The sequence below is a fragment of the Loa loa genome (assembly GCF_000183805.2).
Source record: "Loa loa unplaced genomic scaffold supercont3.561, whole genome shotgun sequence".
Classification (NCBI taxonomy): Eukaryota; Metazoa; Nematoda; class Chromadorea; order Rhabditida; family Onchocercidae; genus Loa; species Loa loa.
The window spans coordinates 11075-14877 of record NW_018108741.1 but is presented as its reverse complement, the minus strand read 5'-3'; the positions used below and the strand labels follow the sequence as shown (position 1 = coordinate 14877).

Genomic DNA, 3803 nt, shown 5'->3' with positions numbered 1-3803 from the left:
GAAAGACAAAAGATATACGGAATAAAAAGGAATGAAAACAAAGCAAAAAAAAAGAAAGACAAAGGATCATGTTGCATCATATATCCAGTTAAAAAGGAATATCAAAAATAGAAGTAGTAATAGGAGCAGGATTGATGGTTGTGATTTGTAGTTATCATTGTATTATTTTATTCAACAGAAAGATTGTGGTATTTAGAAAATTAATTAATTTCCAGGAACTAATTTAAATTGTAGAAATTGTTCAGTTTTAATAAAATTTAAAAATTTTATTAAAAAAATTAAAATGTATTACTTTCATATGTGGAGATAAAATGATAGCGACATTTAATGATAGAAAAATAGATCATGAAAATTGATTATAACGTTCAAGAACAAATGCACAGTTATGTATGCTTATAGGAAGTATCATGAGAATTTATGAAAGCCTATACTTTCTAATTCTCATATAAGCTTCCAAAGTTCATACATATTTATAAAATTTAACAAAAATTTTAAACACGAATTTGGTTGGTATTATTCTGAAGCATAATTTAACTAAATTAATTAACATTGAAAATGAGATAATTTAGGTTTTGCATTCTCCGCACTGAGTTTCCTTGTAATTGACAAATAATTGTGGATGGTCGAATATTCGCTCGCCTCCAATCGGGTTCTTTGCATTCATAAATGAGTGGCTCGTTGTGCGTTTTTCCTTTATTCTACATATTTTGTATAATTTTTCATGCTGTCAACCCATATGTCAACATTCATAATTTCACTTTTCTGAGAAACTTCCATTGTTATAACATTTATTGTTTCAATTAGCATTCTATTAAAATGTTTGTTAGCTAATTAACGTAATTTGAAAATTGATGTTAAAAATATCAGCGCCATAAAATAAACTTTTCACATTGCATTTCACTTGAATTGCTAGAAAATGTTCACTTTTCTTGCATGTGTTAGAAGCAAAAAGTTTATTTTCAATTTTACGTCTAATGGAAGGATCGTACAGTAAGAGATAACTGTTGTAACGAAATTTCCTGCTATGGCGAGTTCAGTTTCGGCCATCAGTTGTCACTTTTGTTTTTTTTTTCTCTCTTTTTATAAACAAGTCTGCATACATGGTATTGTTTATTTGATTTGCTTAGGATTTCCAGTAAATATAATCAATTATTATTTACTTTGTGGAATGGTAACGATATGAAACTTACGTGAGAAGTTGCGTGTTCTTACGTGGACCTTAACACTATCACCATTGATACTTTCACAAGTATTGGTGGTAATTACGAATAACAAAAAAATCAAAGTGTTGTTTATTTCTCACTATATCTGCCTTACTATCTCATCGGTTAGGATAGTTTCTCTAATTCTCTCCAAAACTGCTGAATTCTTAACGCTGTGTTGCGATGAAATTGATGTATAATAGTGATGCAAAATTTGAAATTCTTTTTCCGGATTATGTTATGGTATCCGGAAAGTTTAGTTTAGACTATGAATTTTTAACTTTTCATTCCTAGACATCTTTTTGATAGTCCCGCAAATAACCACATCCAAAGGTGAATGTTTTGATTACCGGTGTAATCGATTTTTTGAATTTTTGAAATTTTGAAAGTGAACTATTAGTTGAACAGAAAGAGATGACTGTTACTATCTGTGGAAGATGAGCATTTAGTTAAGCTAATGTTTTTACATACCAACAATCATTGCATATGAGCACAGCTTGGCAGTAATGATACATATGATAAGCGAAAATTGAAAAGCGAATTTTGAGTGGAAGCCGGAAATGAAATTGAAATTTAAAAGTGAGATTTTAATCTTTGGGTTAGGTGCTTGTTTCATTATTTCAACTACAATTCTGTTTTCCGGCGTGATGTTTCTGTTCACATTTCAGACATCCTTTCTTTTCAATTATTGATTTTCCCTTTCCTTGGCTGCATTTTTGGATCAGTTTTCTAAATTCAGCAACTTTAAATAAATTCACGATGAACAAGAAAATGAATAGTGAGTGGATTTCTGTAGCTAACGAAGAATTTTTAATGTTCGATTTGTTTTTGAGCTATTATTCCTTTTAATCTTAAAACAAAAAGTAAAATCACTTTGATAAAAAAAGAAGAAACATCATCACCTTATTTTCCATTACTGACGTATAAAAATCACTTAACATTTCACTCTGAAATTCATTCATAACAATGCAAATCAAGTATATTTTCTTTTTAAAAGTCGATGATCACAACTTTCAAAGAATAGATCGTTGGGCGAAAATTTTGAAATAACCATAAATACTTCAAGTCATTAGCATTCGAGTAAAAAAGAAAATCCCAAACAAAACTATTTTCCATACCGTATCCGTTATACCGTACATTGAACTGGTATCCAATGATAAATTGTTCGTTCGATTGTCGCTTGTTTTTTCATCTTGTGATTTCGCTTCCTTCCCTGACTGTTTTGATCCTATAAAAGAATGGTCTTAGACTAATCGAGAAAGACGGGAGTAACATTTCAATGACGTCATCAACACTAGCTAATCGCTATGATGTTGAAATTCATGGAGGTAATTGGATGAATCATGCATGAATTTTGAAAATAATTGAATGAGTAACATAAAAATATTTGAAAAGGCAGGCAAAAGTTGAGGGATAAAGGAATTAAAACTTATATAATTTTCTTTCTTATTTTTTCTTTGTTACGAATGAATTAATGAGGGGAGATTTTTACTGGGAGAGATTTAAGTTTTAATTCCTTTATTAAAAAATATCCACGCAAATTTTGTGTTGTTTTTTTTTTTTGATTAGTTCGTTTCTTTAAAAAAGACGGACGTATTATGAAGTAATTTTTTTTTTTTTTTAATTCCTAATACTTCGTCCTACATTTATGATTCCGTGCATTTGTTATAATTTCGTGCAGTTTTTATTATTCCATACATATTTTGTAATTCTGAGCAGTTTTCGTCACTTCACATTATGATTCCATTCATTCCATTCATTACGTGATTCCATTCACTACTTGTGATTTTTTTTTACCTGTTACATCTTCCGTATTGATTGTGGCATCAGAAACCGGTGATTTTTTCTACTATTATGAGTAATGCCAACTGGAAGCCTTCTGACATTAGATGGGGACATCGAATTAGATTGAGATTTCTTAACAATTGCAACCTCATTATCAGTTGTGAACTCATCTCCAGTCACCGATTTGTCTTCAAGTGTAGTAGATTTGAGCATATTTCTCTTTAAAAAAAAGGCCATATAAATCTGATGCATAATTTAAATTTGTTGATTTAATTACGATTTTTACTGCCAATATTTCATCCAATTAAGCAACTTTTCTAATAAAGATTTAATCATAACCAAATAATGAATAAGTTGTCGAAATTATTCCGTTGGTCATGTCATATAATCAATTTGAAACAATTATATATGCAATGGTAATATCAAAACTTAATAGTTTTTTTGGTCAGAGAATATGAAAAATATTTCATATTCTTCATAAATGATCTTGTTACTTACCTTTGACCTGCTGCATGTGCAAATAGTATAAAACATTGCCATTATTGAAAAGGTAATGATTTTGAAGAGCATTAAAGAAATTCCCTATAATATCGGAGTAGTCAATATCGCATTTTACCATAATGAAGAGGTAAAATTAATTGATTAAAAATATTAACTGGTAGTAATATCACTATAAGAAGTAAATGCTGAATGAGAAATCAGCAAAGGAAATAATATTCCAACCGAGAGTGTGAACATTTAATCTTCATTAAGCGGTATTAAGGCACAAATATAAATAGCATATGTGTGACATTAAACTATATTTATAATTTTGTT

General features: G+C 29.3%; 1 protein-coding gene across 1 annotated transcript; it reads right to left on the bottom strand.

The window, feature by feature from the left end:
• Positions 1-1492: 1492 nt before the first annotated feature.
• On the bottom strand, positions 1493-3527 carry LOAG_11429 (hypothetical protein; the record flags this gene model as incomplete). The annotated part of the gene is made up of 5 exons (XM_003146948.1): positions 1493-1630; positions 2105-2149; positions 2321-2430; positions 3053-3206; positions 3486-3527. The coding sequence occupies 5 exons, from the start codon at positions 3525-3527 to the stop codon at positions 1493-1495; spliced, it is 489 nt and encodes a 162-aa protein (XP_003146996.1).
• Between the last annotated feature and the right edge of the window lie 276 nt (positions 3528-3803).